This window comes from Dendrobates tinctorius, unplaced genomic scaffold (assembly GCF_039654945.1).
Source record: "Dendrobates tinctorius isolate UK_male_01 unplaced genomic scaffold, ASM3965494v1 ptg000021l, whole genome shotgun sequence".
NCBI classification, from domain to species: Eukaryota; Metazoa; Chordata; class Amphibia; order Anura; family Dendrobatidae; genus Dendrobates; species Dendrobates tinctorius.
This window is the reverse complement of record NW_027361689.1, coordinates 41994047-42009434: the sequence shown is the minus strand read 5'-3', so window position 1 is coordinate 42009434 and position 15388 is coordinate 41994047. Positions and strand designations below refer to the sequence as shown.

The window sequence follows — 15388 nt, the reverse complement described above, 5'->3', positions numbered from 1 at the left end:
TTTCTCTCCCTCTCCAGGCTATATTGATTTTAAGCCACTTTCTGCCAGAGGGGAGATGTGTCGAATAGCAGCTCATAATTACTCCTCTCGCTGCCCGTCACCGGGAAAATAGAGAGAGAAAACAGGTGCCATGTTTGCCATTGGAGAAAAATAGTTTGTAAAAAAAGACTGCCATTGTTGTATGTGTGTATGTGTATATATATATATATATATATATATATATATATATATATATATATATATATATATAATAAAATTTTTATATTATTGATTCTATGAGATGTCGAGTGGATGAGATAAAATGGTGCCTTGGGATCCATAAAGCTATGTTTTCCTCGCTGTTTGCTGAACTGCAATGTGCAGCACAATTGAGAAGAGTGGCACAAATCCTCTCTGCCCTTGTACAGGACGTGTTTAATGCATTTCCCTGTAGTTCGGCCCCTCGTTGTTTTATGTTATGCCTGCTACTTGTGAAGTGTGCGGCCTCTTTTATCACAGAGTCCAAAATACTTGCCAGCCGTGTTGCAATAAAAGGTCCTAATTGCAGATTTATGACGTCCTATGAAATGGGAAATTGCAGCATCAGCACATTTTCTACCAATGTGCACCATGTTTTAATGTATCCATATATAAACACCCCCCATTCACATTAAATGGCTGTTGGTCGATCGTTCAGGCCTCTGTTATCTCTCCCATACACAGCAGCACTTGCCTGCCTCTCGATTGTTTGGCCTGCGGTTATCTCTCCTATACACCGCAGCACTCACTTGCCTCCGATTGTTTGTCCCGTGCCCATCTTTCCCATACACCGCAACACTCACTTGCCCCCAATCTTTCGGCCTTCAAATATCTCTCCTATACACCGCAGCACTCGCTTGCCCCCAATCTTTCCCCTGAATTTATCTGTACTATATACCGCAGCACTCACTTGCCCGCAATCTTTCAGCCTGCGGTTATCTCTCCTGTACACCTCAGCACTCACTTGTCCCAATTGTTCGGCCCGCGCCCATCTTTTCCATACACTGCAACACTCACTTGCCCCCAATCTTTCAGCCTGTGGTTATCTCTCCTATACATCACAACACTCTACTGTCCCGAATCTTTCAGCCTGTGGTTATCTCTCCTATACACCGCAGCTCTCACTTTCCCCCGGGGTTATCTCTCCTATACACCGCAACACTCACTGGCCCCAATCTGTCAGCCTGTGGTTATCTCTCCTATACACCGCAGCTCTCGCTTTCCCCCGGGGTTATCTCTCCTATACACCGCAACACTCACTGGCCCCAATCTGTCAGCCTGTGGTTATCTCTCCTATACATCACAGCACTCTACTGTCCCGAATCTTTCAGCCTGTGGTTATCTCTCCTATAAACCGCAGCACTCACTTTCCTCTGGGGTTCTCTCTCCTGTACACCGCAGCACTCACTTGTCCCCAACTGTTCTGCCCACGGTTATCTCCTATACACCACAACACTCACTTGCCCGAAGTGCTCCCATGTTCATTTTCTCTATGAGAAATCGAACATATTCGTCAGTGGTTTATCTCCGTGAGAACAAAGCGATAGGGCTGTTCCCAAACCGAACATGCCCAATCAATATCTCCCCCTGATGATCAGCTAGCCCGCGCCCCCATACACATTAGACTGTCGATATCTGAGCTTTTGGCCGATATTAGTATAATGTGCCTGGGGGGCCTTATGTAAAACGAGAAATGGCGCTCTGAGTCTTCTGTTCTTCAGACATACGATCCACGAGAGGCTTTTGGTGCGACACCGTGTGACTCATAGAGAATGTCCTTCTGCCGTTATCTCCCATACAGATAAAATTATCAGACACCGCGCCTGCACTCTGAAAGACACGGCGCACGCCATCATCGCCGCCGAACTGGACCCGGAGTTCAACAAATTGTGCGAGGAGATTAAAGAAGCGCGAACCAAGCGAGGTACGTTGTAATCCGCTCTCCTAACCTCCATTCAATTAAATCTGTGCACGGTGCGCCAGCTGATTAACCTCTGAAATTATACTGACAATGTGCAAAACACAAAACCAGCTCAGAGATGATCTAGAATACATTGTAATTACAGAAATAAATAGTGCATCAAGTCATGTCAATTCTCCAGATCTGAACTATAACTCCCAGCATGCGCTTATAAATAGGAACATGCAGTCTGGGAATCCCTTCAGTCTAGATTTCTCCATCCGAATGGCCAGGCCTACCTAGAGGCCTAGGAATGGACAATATACCTCATCCCCAGAGAAGGAGAAACCGCTACTTTGGCATGAAAACCCGGGATCGCAATACAGAGGAAATGGGCCCTCCAGCACCAGATTGACAAGTTTCACTTAAATGTTATTGTTTCATTTACTTGCCTTTCTATTTGTTCTCCTGTCCTATGTAAGGGGTTTACAGGATTAACATAGAAAAATGGGGTTTCCTGAAAAAGGCTTTAGTAGAGATTCTGTGCGATTAATGCATTCTGGGATTTCTACTTTAGTTGATTCAGCAATATATAGATACACCTATATACGTTCTGGGTGCTCAAGATTTGATGAAGTGATATGTGTTTCACATGTTAGTTATTTTACCAGTTTAATGTGTTATTGTGGGTCTGCTGTTTGATCCCAGGGGGAGCTACTCTCTATGGAAAGCGCGCTTCCACTAAGGGGATCGACATTCCGCTAGACGGGTGTGGAATTTTATATTTCCCCCTATCATTCCTTTTCTCTGAGGTTGGGAAAGTCTCCCATCCGATTGTTTATATTTTTATTTTCTTAATTTTCCTGCTCCCCCCCTCCCCCCCCCTTTCTTTTTTCTTTCTTTTTTTTTTTTTTTTTTTAAAAGGGAATTTTCCTTCTTTACCGGTCTTTTCTCAAACCCTATTTCTGGTCTGTGAAATGAACTCTGTCAGATTCTGTTCACTGAATGTTAGAGGTCTTAATATCCCTCAGAAGCGTTCTCAGATTCTTTACTCTATGCATAAACAAAAAGTCCAGATTCTTATGTTACAAGAAACACACTTTAAATCTGATCACGTTCCTAAGTTAAAAGGTAGGTACTTCAACACCTGGTTCCATAGCACAAATCCTGAATCAAAGTCCAAAGGTGTCTCCATTGCAGTCCATAAGTTATTAGCATTTTCTCTTATTGATACACTTGTAGACATACAGGGTAGATATATCTTTCTCAAGATAAAAATTGCAGACTCAATATACACAATTGCTAACTGGTATCTTCCTAATAAGGGCCAGATTTCAGCATGCCGTGCGTTCCTAACCTCACTTTCTAATTTCACAGAAGGTACACTGATCGCAGGTGGAGATTTCAATTTTACAATGAGCCCAAAGGTAGACTCTTCTTCTGGGAGGGAAACTGTTTCAGTGAGACAGCTGCGTTCTCTTGAAGTGGTTCTCCACGCCCTCCGACTGACCGATGTTTGGCGGATAATGAATCCTCAGGGGAAGGATTACACATATTATTCTCATATACATAATTCTTATAGCCGCATCGACCTCTTTCTCTTGAGCCACCATGCTTTGTCCTGGCAACCCAAGGCCACAATCGGAGACATTCTGTGGTCGGACCACGCTCCGATTTTTCTGTCCTTATCTCTGCCATCTCTGGTCCAACGTTCTTGGACTTGGAGATTAAATGATAACCTTATCAAGGATACTTTATGTGCTTCAGAGCTGAAAGAGTCTATTGACTCCTTTATCCAAATACATGCCTCTGACCAAACTTCAGCTCCCTTGCAATGGGAGACCTTGAAATGCGTTATGAGACGGATTCTGATAAAGCATGGTTCTAGGTTAAAGAGAGAGAGAGCTCAGAAAGTGGATGAATTATTACAGCAAATTCATTCCCTTGAAATTTCACACAAACAAACTCTATCTTCTTCCACACTTGCTGACTTGACAAAAAAAAGAAATGAATTAAGAGAAACTTTAGATAAAAAATATTTTCAATACATGGAAAATCTAAACGTTTTTTCTATGACCTATCGGACAAGTGCGGGAGACCATTATCCAGACTTCTCCATCCACGTGCGTCAGCTGCATTTATTCCGTTTGTTAAAAAACAAAATGGCAGGGATACACACAACCCAAAAGAAATTGTGGATCTCTTTCAGTCTTACTATGAGAATTTATACAACATTAAGAACCAATTCGCAGATATGCCCCCATTAGACCTCTCCTATAAGATAAAAGAATACATTCAAGAAACATCCCTACCTGTGTTGAGTAGTTCAGCTCTGAAAGCTTTAAGGAGGAGATTTCAATAGAGGAGATCGATTTGGCAATATGGTCCTCTCCGTCGGGTAAATGCCCTGGTCCAGATGGATTCACACCGGCGTTTTATAAAAACTTTAGGGAACAACTCTCTCCAATAATGGCAAAAACTTTCAATGCTATTGATGAAAGTACTTTATTTGTTCCCCAGTCTCTAGAAGCACACATTAGTGTGCTCCCTAAGCCAGGTAAAGACCCTTCAATAATTGCCAACTTTAGGCCGATTTCTCTCTTAAACATGGACATTAAATTATTTTCAAAAATCTTAGCTGAGAGGCTAGCCCCTTTACTTCCTTCCCTCGTCAATAATGATCAGGTGGGATTCGTCAAAGGACGAGAAGCCTGGGATAATATTAAGACATTACTTATCATCTCCAAGGCAAAAACTAGCTCCACACCACTAGGTCTTTTAACTGTAGATGCAGAGAAGGCTTTCGATAGAGTCCATTGGGGGTTTATAGAGGAAGCCTTGAGACAGATAGGTCTAGGTCCTCACTTTCTACAGAAAATCCTAGCCTTCTATAATGGTTCAACAGCGCTGGTTAGAATAAATGGTTCATTATCCAGCCCAATTAAGATCAACAATGGAACCAGACAGGGCTGCCCACTTTCTCCATTACTTTACGTAGTGGTAATGGAACACCTAGCCAACGCTATCAGAAATAATATCAATATTCATGGATACACGATAGGACCTACCTCTTATAAAACAGCACTGTATGCAGATGATTTACTCCTTTATATCTCACAACCACAAATATCGTTTCCAATGATTTTAAAAGAATTTGATAGGTTCGAATCACTTAGTAATTTTAAAGTCAATTATTCCAAATCAGAAGCCTTAAATATATCATTTTCTCAGAATGAGGTCCTTCAAATCATGAATAAATTTCCATTTAAATGGCAAGGAGAGTCATTGAAATATCTAGGGGTCGTGGTCCCTTCTGATCCTAATAAATTGTTCGAGCTTAACGATCAAGCTTTATTAAGCAGAACATACAGAGACCTAGCGAATTATAGTAAATTTAAACTATCCTGGTTTGGAAGGATGAATGCTATCAAAATGGACATTTTACCCCGTTTCTTATACATATTCCAAACTATACCGATTTCCCCCCCTCATAGTTTCTTCTGTAAATTACGATCAGCTTTAACCAAATTCATATGGGGTAAACTCAAACCTCGCATAAGCATACAGACCCTTTCTCGACCTAAATCTATAGGTGGTGCTGGTTTTCCCAATTTTAAGAGGTATTTTCAGGCTACGACATTACTTAGGATTCTGGACTGGCACTTTCGGGCTGATGCTAAACAATGGGTGGGGGTGGAACAGGAGGGTTGAGATGTCCCTTTAAGACATCTGCCGTGGTGTTCTGGGGAGTCATTGACTATTGTCAATTGTAATTTAACTAGAGACACACTTAAAATATGGCACACTCTGAGAAAGAAGGGTTCCCAGATAGGAATATTAGCCCACTTACATAATTGTTTTTCAATTCATCCTTTCTCCCTGGATACTTGCGCGGATCTTTTCTCGGTCGGAAGGCACTGGAGGATACCCGATTGTTTCAGGTGCTAGAAAATGGGGAGTTGCCTTCTTTTGTCTCCATACAGGCTCAGTTTCCAAATGAGAAAATTAGGTGGTTTGAATATTTGCAATTACAATCCTTCCTAGTAACACATAATTTTGATAAAATTTAGATTTCAAACTTCACCTTTTTTGAGAAATTGTTCGTAGAGGAAAATAAGCCTTCACATGCTATATCTGTGATTTATGGGGGATTAAGCAGAGAGGGTGAAGTGGAGAAGTTAACATTTCAGCAGGCGTGGGAGAGAGACTTGGGGATAAGCTTGTCTCCTGAGGAATGGGAAAGGGGGTTTCTCTTCACTCATAAACTTGCTAGTGCTGGGATTGCACAAGAGAAGAACTATTAAATACTTATGAGATAGTGTCATTACCCTTCTAAACAACATGCAATATATCCAGCAGTTTCAGGGGTTTGTTGGAGATGCGAGAGGGAGGTGGGCTCTATGATTCACATTTGGTGGGAATGCTCTAAGATCAAGCCATTCTGGGAGAAGGTTTTCGACAATTATCAACGAATCACGGGAAACCGTATAGCAAGGTCCCCTCAAATAGCTCTTCTGTCAATTTTACCTTCTTCAATAGGGACTCAGAAGAGAGATATTCTTCGGTTTTGTCTAACAGCAGCACGAATGGTAATCCCGCGGTTTTGGAAACTTACAAACCCCCCTGACATATTAGACTGGTATAAGGAAATGGCCAATCTGAGTAGAATGGAGGAGCTGTCTGCAGACTGCAATGGTACAAACGATAAATTTAGAAGGATTTGGAGTGGATGGATTTTGTTTCAGGACTCATCTGATTTCCATAATTTGTTCCGCTGAATGTTTCAGTTACATAGGAATTTGCACATTAATATATATACATGATTTTAAGGACTGCTTTATCCATAACCCTTTTTTTTTTCCCTTTTTCCCCCTCTTTCCTTGTCTTTCTTTCCTGCTTTTTTTTTACCCTATGTCTGTCCTCTGCATGATATAGAGGATACTTCCTCTCTTGAATACCTTGTTGCCGTTCGCCATACGGCTACTGTTATTGTCTACCATGGTATGTTTGATTTACTGATAGATGGTTGTATTCTCATTTTTGAATACTAGATATTTTCTATGATTCTATATATTATCTGTTTGCATATAATATATTCTTTGTTTGTAAAATGCTCAATAAAATAGACTGAACATAAATAGGAACATGCAGATGAGATCTTGCAGAGAATCTGACTGCTTTCCCAGCAAGTTTTTGTTTGGCCGAATTCCTATATTCCTCATGAACAATACTTTGTGGTATGCTAACAGGTCCTCTATATACTACACCACACAGGAGCTGACATATCCTCTATATACTACACCACACAGGAAAGCTGACAGATTCTCAATATACTACACCACACAGGACAGATCCTCTACTATATACCACACCACACAGGAGCTAACAGATCCTCCATAAACTACACCACACAGAACAGATCCTCTACTATATACCACACCACACAGGAGCTAACAGATCCTCTATATACTACACCACACAGGACAGATCCTCCATATACTACACCACACAGGAGAGCTGACACATCCTCTATATACTACACCACACAGGAGCTGACAGATCCTCTATATACTACACCACACAGGAGAGCTGACAGATCCTCTATATACTACACCACACAGGATAGATTCTCTATATACTACACCACACAGGAGAGCTGACAGATCCTCTATAAACTACACCACACAGGAGAGCTGACAGATCCTCTATATACTACACCACACAGGAGAGCTGACAGATCCTCTATATACTACACCACACAGGAGAGCTGACAGATCCTCTATATACTACACCACACAGGAGAACTGACAGATCCTCCATATACTACACCACACAGGAGAGCTGACAGATCCTCTATATACTACAACACACAGGAGAGATGACAGATCCTCTATATACTGCACCACACAGGAGAGCTGACAGATCCTCTATATACTGCACCACACAGGAGAGCTGACAGATCCTCTATATCAGGGTTCCCCAACTCCAGTCCTCAAGGCCCACCAACAGGTAATGTTTTCAGGATTTCCTTTGTTTTGCACAGGTGATGCAATTATCACCTGAGCAATACTATGGAAATCCTGAAAACATGATCTGTTGGTGGGCCTTGAGGACTGGAGTTGGGGAACCCTGCTCTATATACTACACCACACAGGAGAGCTGACAGATCCTCTATATACCACACCACACAGGAGAGCTGACAGATCCTCTATATACCACACCACACAGGAGAGCTGACAGATTCGCTATATACTACACCACGCTGGAGAGCCGACAGATCCTCTATATACTACACCACACAGGAGAGCCGACAGATCCTCTGTATTCTACATCACACAGGAGAGATGACAGATCCATATACAACACCACACAGGAGAGCTGACAGATCCTCTATATACTACACCACATAGGAGAGCTGACACATCCTCTATATACTACACCACACAGGACACGTCCTCTATATACTACACCATACAGGAGAGCTGACAGATCCTCTATATACTACAACACACAGGACAGATCCTCTATATACTACACCATACAGGAGAGCCGACAGATCCTCTATATACTACATCACATAGGAGAGCTGACAGATCCATATACTACACCACACAGGAGAGCTGACAGATCCTCTATATACTACACCACACAGGACAGATCATCTATATACTACACCACACAGGAGAGCTGACAGATCCTCTGTATACTACATTACACAGGAGAGCTGACAGATCCTCTATATACCACCACACAGGACAGATCCACTATATACTACACCACACAGGAGAGCTGACAGATCCTCTATATACTACACCACACAAGAGAGCCGACAGATCCTCTATATACTACACCACACAGGAGAGCTGACAGATCCTCTATGTACTACACCACACAGGAGAGCTGACAGATCCTCTATATACCACCACACAGGAGAGATCCTCTATATACTACACCAGACAGGAGAGCTGACAGATCCTCTATATACTACACCACACAGGAGAGCTGACAGATCCTCTATATACTACACCACACAGGAGAGCTGACAGATCCTCTATATACTACACCACACAGGAAAGCTGACAGATCCTCTATATACTACATTACACAGGAGAGCTGACAGATCCTCTATATACCACCACACAGGAGAGATCCTCTATATACTACACCAGACAGGAGAGCTGACAGATCCATATACTACACCACACAGGAGAGCTGACAGATCCTCTATATACTACACCACACAGGAGAGCTGACACATCCTCTATATACTACACCACACAGGACACATCTTCTATATACTACACCATACAGGAGAGCTGACAGATCCTCTATATACTACATCACACAGGAGAGCTGACAGATCCATATACTACACCACACAGGAGAGCTTACACATCCTCTATGTACTACACCACACAGGACAGATCATCTATATACTACACCAGACAGGAGGGCTGACAGATCCTCTATATACTACACCACACAGGAGAGCTGACAGATCCTCTATATACTACACCACACAGGAAAGCTGACATATCCTCTATATACTACATTACACAGGAGAGCTGACAGATCCTCTATATACCACCACACAGGACAGATCCACTATATACTACATTACACAGGAGAGCTGACAGATCCTCTATATACCACAACACAGGACAGATCCACTATATACTACACCACACAGGAGAGCTGAAAGATCCTCTATATACTACACCGCACAGGAGAGCTGACAGATCCTCTATATACCACCACACAGGAGAGATCCTCTATATACTACACCGCACAGGAGAGCTGACAGATCCTCTATATACCACCACACAGGAGAGATCCTCTATATACTACACCAGACAGGAGAGCTGACAGATCCTCTATATACTACACCATACAGGAGAGCTGACAGATCCTCTATATACTACACCATATAGGAGAGCTGACAGATCCTCTGTATACTACACCACACAGGAGAGCTGACAGATCCGCTATATACTACACCACACAGGAGAGCTGACAGATCCTCTATATACTACACCACACAGGAAAGCTGACAGATCCTCTATATACTACATTACACAGGAGAGCTGACAGATCCTCTATATACCACCACACAGGAGAGATCCTCTATATACTACACCACACAGGAGAGCTGACATATCCTCTGTATACTACAACACAAAGGACAGGTGACATATCCTCTATATACTACACCACACTGGAGGGCTGACAGATCCTCTATATACTACACTGCACAGGAGAGCTGACAGATCCTCTATATTCTACACCACAGAGGAGAGCTGACAGATCCTCCATATACTGCACCACACAGGTGAGCTGAGAGCTGACAGATCCTCTATATACTACACCACACATGAGTGCTGACAGACACTCTATATACTACACCACGCAGGAGAGCTGACAGATCCCTCTATATACTACATCACACAGGAGAGCCGACAGATCCTCTATATACTACACCTCACAGGAGAGCTGACAGATCCTCCATATACTGCACCACACAGGAGAGCTGACAGATCCTCTATATACTACACCACACAGGAGAGCTGACACATCCTCCATATACTGCACCACACAGGAGAGCTGACAAATTCTCTGTATACTAAACCGCATAGGAGAGCCGACAGATCCTCTATATACTACACCGCACAGGAGAGCTGACAGATCCTCTATATACTACACCGCACAGGAGAGCTGACACATCCTCTATATACTACACCACACAGGAGAGCTGACAGATCCTCTATATACTACACCGCACAGGAGAGCCGACAGATCCTTTGTATACTACACCGCACAGGAGAGCCGACAGATCCTCTATATACTACATCACACAGGAGACCTGACAGATCCTCTGTATACTACACCACACAGGAGACTTGACACATCCTCTATATACTTCACCACACAGGAGACTTGACACATCCTCTATATACTTCACCACACAGGAGAGCTGACAGATCCCTCTATATACTACATCACACAGGAGAGCTGACAGATCCATGTACTACACCACACAGGAGAGCTGACAGATCACCACACAGGAGAGCCGACAGATCCTCTATATACTACACCACACAGGAGAGCCGGCAGATCCTCTATATACTATACCACACAGGAGAGCCGACAGATCCTCTATAAACTACACCGCACAGGAGAGCTGACAGATCCCTCTATATACTACACCACACAGGAGAGCTGACTGATCCTCTATATACTACACCGCACAGGAGAGCTGACAGATCCTCTATTTACTACACCACACTGGAGAGCTGACAGATCCTCTGTATACTACACCGCACAGGAGAGCTGACAGATCCTCTACATACTACACCACACAGGAGAGCTGACACATCCTCTATATACTACACCGCACAGGAGAGCTGACAGATCCTCTATATACTGCACCGCACAGGAGAGCTAACAGATCCTCTATTTACTACACCACACAGGAGAGCTGACAGATCCTCCATATACTACACCACACAGGAGAGCTGACAGATCGTCTATATACTACAACACACAGGAGAGCTGACACATCCTCTATATACTACACCGCACAGGAGAGCTGACACATCCTCTATATACTACACCGCACAGGAGAGCTGACACATCCTCTATATACTACACCGCACAGGAGAGCTGACAGATCCTCTATATACTACACCGCACAGAAGAGCTGACAGATCCTCTATATACTACACCGCACAGTAGAGCTGACAGATCCTCTATATACTACACCGCACAGGAGAGCTGACAGATCCTCTATATCCTACACAAAACAGGAGAGCTGACAGATCCTCTATATACTACACCGCACAGGAGAGCCGACAGATCCTTTGTATACTACACCGCACAAGAGAGCCGACAGATCCTCTACATACTACATCACACAGGAGACCTGACAGATCCTCTATATACTACACCACACAGGAGACCTGACACATCCTCTATATACTTCACCACACAGGAGAGCTGACAGATCCCTCTATATACTACATCACACAGGAGAGCTGACAGATCCATGTACTACACCACACAGGAGAGCTGACAGATCACCACACAGGAGAGCCGACAGATCCTCTATATACTACACCACACAGGAGAGCCGACAGATCCTCTATATACTACACCACACAGGAGAGCCGACAGATCCTCTATAAACTACACCGCACAGGAGAGCTGACAGATCCCTCTATATACTACACCACACAGGAGAGCTGACAGATCCTCTATATACTACACCACACAGGAGAGCTGACAGATCCTCTATTTACTACACCACACTGGAGAGCTGACAGATCCTCTGTATACTACACCGCACAGGAGAGCTGACAGATCCTCTACATACTACACCACACAGGAGAGCTGACACATTCTCTATATACTACACCGCACAGGAGAGCTGACGGATCCTCTATATACTGCACCGCACAGGAGAGCTAACAGATCCTCTATTTACTACACCACACAGGAGAGCTGACAGATCCTCCATATACTGCACCACACAGGAGAGCTGACAGATCCACTATATACTACACCACACAGGAGAGCTGACACTTCCTCTATATACTACACCACACAGGAGAGCTGACAAATTCTCTATATACTAAACTGCACAGGAGAGCTGACAGACCCTCTATATACTACACCACACAGGAGAGCTGACACATCCTCTATATACTACACCACACAGGAGAGCTGACAGATCCTCTATATACTACACCACACAGGAGAGCTGACGGATCCTCCATATACTGCACCACACAGGAGAGCTGACAGATCCTCTATATACTACACCACACAGGAGAGCTGACACATCCTCCATATACTGCACCACACAGGAGAGCTGACAAATTCTTTGTATACTAAACCGCATAGGAGAGCCGACAGATCCTCTATATACTACACCGCACAGGAGAGCTGACACATCCTCTATATACTACACCACACAGGAGAGCTGACAGATCCTCTATATACTACACCTCACAGGAGAGCTGACGGATCCTCCATATACTGCACCACAAAGGAGAGCTGACAGATCGTGTATATACTATGCCACACAGGAGAGCTGACAGATCCTCCATATACTGTACCACACAGGAGAGCTGACAGATCCTCTATATAATACATCACACAGGAGAGCTGACAGATCCATATACTACACCACACAGGAGAGCTGACAGATCACCACACAGGAGAGCCGACAGATCCTCTATATACTACACCACACAGGAGAGCCGACAGATCCTCTATATACTACACCACACAGGAGAGCCGACAGATCCTCTATAAACAACATCACACAGGAGACCTGACAGATCCTCTATATACTACACCACACAGGAGAGCTGACAGGTCTTCCATATACTGTACCACACAGGAGAGCTGACAGATGCTCTATATACTACACCACACAGGAGAGTCAACAAATCCTCTATATACTACACCACACAGGAGAGCTGACAGATCCTCCATATACTGTACCACACAGGAGAGCTGACAGATCCTCTATATACTACACCACACAGGAGAGCTGACAGATCCTCTATATACTACACCACACAGGAGAGCTTACACATCCTCTATATACTACACCACACAGGAGAGCTGACACATCCTCTATATACTACACCACACAGGAGAGCTGACAGATCCTCTATATACTACACCACGCGGGACACATCCTCTATATATTACACCACACGTGACACATCATCTATATATTACAACACACGGGACACATCCTCTATATACTACACCACACAAGAGCTTTCCGGGAAGTACACAGTTAATATAGGCTGTGTCCCCTGGTTTTATGTTAGTGATTTTCTATTTAAAAATAAAAAAAATTGCCAGTGCCGTGCTGTGAAGTGACGTTGGACTGAATGGGCAGATATGGGGTATCTTAATTGATTTCAACCTTCTAAATTTCTGCTGACCTGAAGGAAAGCTCAGCGATGAGGTGTTGAAAATACAGCCAAAAATATTTTCAGGTGTCGTCCAGGATTAAATTAAAATTCCCCTGTTATCTTGTATTTGCAGGTTTGTCGGTGACCACAGAGCAAATAAATCCTCAGAGTTCATTGGCACGGAAGATGGAATCCGGAGCTGAGGACATGTGCCGGAATAAGCACAGGATTGCACTGGCCATGGGGAATCATTCTGCAATCAAATATAAATGTAGGTATTTTCTTACAGGTAGGAAACCATTCACCTGTAATAAGTCCGTAATGTCTTCACGCTACACATTGTACCATTACGTTGTCGGGGTCGTAAACGACAATAAATCCTCATTCACCAGTCATTCCAAATCATTGTGCGAGCGCAAAACATCTGGTACCAATTAAGAATGACTCAGACACGCAGCTGATTCAGTCTTAGCTAATGTCCCGCATCCACACCTGTCAGGAGCAGTACAACAACTGGCTTTATTTGCAAATACACAATACTATATTGAGTGTTAGGGGAAGGCGTGCATTAGGCGGGGTTTATGCAGTATACATCTAGTGTCCAGTCTCTCTCTGATTCGTCAAAAAGTCTCCCGATGGTTACTTCTTCTTCACATTCCTGAGTTATCTTTTTTTAGGAGAAATGAAACTTAACTTAACTCTTTAGACACTGAATTTAAGTGAAAGTGAACACTGGCAGCCATCTTTAATACAGTTACATTTGCATTAGCAAGCAATTAGGAAAAACTTATTGTTTCACAGTATAAAAGTTATATAAGAAAATATATTTTCACCTTGACAATCCCCCCTAAACACTAAGTTTTTCCCTTAATGAAAGATCCTTCGAGACTGTCCATGCGATGGGAAAAGGGGAGGTGGATTTCTTCATCCAGACACCTCAGAAGCTCTCCCCTAGCGAGAGGCCTCCAGGCAGCTGAACCCTTCACTAACCTCACATGGAGTTCTCCCGCTGTCCCTAAACTAAGTCTCTTAACATCATCTGAGAATGGGGGGTTTTGTCTACTCTCTTGAGGGAATATACTTAGGGATCTCCCCTAGATCAGTACCATCGTACTCTGGTGGGTCTACTTCTTGATTGAGGAAGGTGCCAGTCGGAGTTGCTTTGGCAATAACCTTTTTATACAAGGGAATAACACAACAAAGAGTTATCGATCCAATTACAAGGAGGGCAATCAGTACTATACAAGCTTGTTGAAGGAATCCCTTGAGTCCACCCAACCAGCCGGAAAAGAAAGATGTGTCTACTCCAGCATTAGTTTTCAATTCTGCTGCTAACCCAGTTATCTTTTTAAGGGCTATCATGGTTTTTCCATTCACTCCAGAGTTCTGAGGGATATAGGTACAACACTCCTCTCCCACCATCCCACAAACTCCTCCTTTCTCAGCTAATATATCAAGGGCTAGTCGATTTTGGAGTGTCATTCTAGTGTTAGGGCCCAATTCTTCAACTATACCTTGGAAGGCATCTTGGCTGAAATTG

General features: G+C 43.5%; 1 protein-coding gene across 3 annotated transcripts in view; it reads left to right on the top strand.

The window, feature by feature from the left end:
• The window catches only part of ATAD2B (ATPase family AAA domain containing 2B), a 190857-nt gene that overhangs the window by 119846 nt on the left and 55623 nt on the right, over positions 1 to 15388 (top strand). For all 3 annotated transcript variants that reach the window (XM_073568304.1, XM_073568305.1, XM_073568303.1), the window contains exons 23-24: positions 1820 to 1942; positions 13982 to 14119. In XM_073568304.1, the coding sequence (XP_073424405.1) occupies positions 1820 to 1942; positions 13982 to 14119 (261 nt within the window). The remainder of the gene's footprint in view (positions 1 to 1819; positions 1943 to 13981; positions 14120 to 15388) is intronic.